Source organism: Morchella sextelata (assembly GCF_020137385.1).
Source record: "Morchella sextelata strain SCLS chromosome Unknown scls_14, whole genome shotgun sequence".
Lineage (NCBI taxonomy): Eukaryota > Fungi > Ascomycota > Pezizomycetes > Pezizales > Morchellaceae > Morchella > Morchella sextelata.
The window spans coordinates 107929-109339 of record NW_025408629.1 but is presented as its reverse complement, the minus strand read 5'-3'; the positions used below and the strand labels follow the sequence as shown (position 1 = coordinate 109339).

At 45.9% G+C, this 1411-nt stretch overlaps 1 protein-coding gene across 1 annotated transcript; it reads left to right on the top strand.

Moving 5' to 3' along the window:
* Positions 1 to 687: 687 nt before the first annotated feature.
* On the top strand, positions 688 to 1020 carry H6S33_002906 (uncharacterized protein; the record flags this gene model as incomplete). Its single annotated transcript, XM_044834457.1, has 1 exon — positions 688 to 1020. One exon carries the CDS (start codon positions 688 to 690, stop codon positions 1018 to 1020), a length of 333 nt encoding a protein of 110 aa, XP_044692113.1.
* Positions 1021 to 1411: the final 391 nt, after the last annotated feature.

Here is a 1411-nt window from a genome sequence, read left to right as displayed (position 1 = left end):
TTTAATTGTACCTCATAGTGTTTTTAAATCGGTTCTTAAAGAACCTAGAATTACATATATATATATTCACAATTAATACAACTGAACCGCTAAAAAGTTCCCGAACCTACTCTGTAATGGAAGTACATCCATTATTGACCAATCAGAATTATAGGAAGTCTGCACACTAGACAGCAAATCTCTTATAAATATAAAAATTCTGGTTTTTTAGTATGAGGAGCAATATCTATAGAAAAACCACTAAAAATTTATTTTCTATATAAAGAATATATTTATATAGGCTGCAAATAAAGCGAAATTCATCCTTCTTCCCCGCTTCTTCCTTGGTTTTTGAAACCAACCTCCTCTTTTTTACGTGACAACCGTTCTTATACACCAAAAACCCCCACCGTTCCGGCTTCATGTCGATCGCCTACACGACACTAAGGAAGGCCCTCTTCGAGGTAGTCTACCTTAGTTCGCTCGACAATGTCTTTAGCCTCCCAGAGCTCAACCACTCTCTCTCTGCTGAGGGTGAAAAGTCAATCGGATGTAGAGACAACCGCGACTCCCAACAGATGATGACCCTCCTCTTGTTAGGAATTATTCATCAAAACAAACAGCTCACCGAAACAGTCTCCAAGCTAGGAGACGATATCACCTCCCTGAGGGAGTCAATTGCAGCCCCTAAAGCTGCTGTAAAGAACCATGGGCGAGGTAGTAGCTGAGGGGTCGAGGGACATGGTTGGGTTCCCAGAGGGAAGGGGCTGGCCTCGCGCGAGGGTGGAGGACGGTGCAGAGGTATACCTGAAGGCAGGGACGGCGGTCTGTGCAAGGACAGAGGAGAGGGCAGCGACGAAGGTCTGTACGAGGACAGAGGTAAAGGTCTGTACGAGCACAGAGGTAAAGGTCTGTACGAGGACGGAGATAACGGCGGTCGGTCGGTTAACCGAGGAGGACGCGGCGAGGGGTGACGAGGCGGCGAAGGCCATAACAGCGGGCGCACTGGGTAGGAGGGGCAGCAGACGTAACGTGGACTGAGAGTAAAGTAATGTATTTGAAGCGAGGCGAACCCCCCAAGTAATAACCCAAAGTAGAATACAAGAAGAAGGGGAAGAAGAAACTTATATTGCTTAGAAGCCGAAGCTTATCGCACACCTAACTACCCGACTACAACCTCCACCGACTAACCCGAAAACAAAAACGAAGTACAAAAACTAACTACCGCAGCTACGAGAACTACGTACATAAAAAGAGAAAAACAGCGCACGAAGAGGGCGCGAATAACAAGTGGTACAGGTAAGCAGAATCTAAGCGACAACAAAGAAACCTCCCCGTAGTAAAAAGTAAGAACCCCAAACTTCTCCGTCAACTGCATTAGCGAGCACAATCCTAAACGTAGTGTTCAATCGAAACGATATCATTACCAACG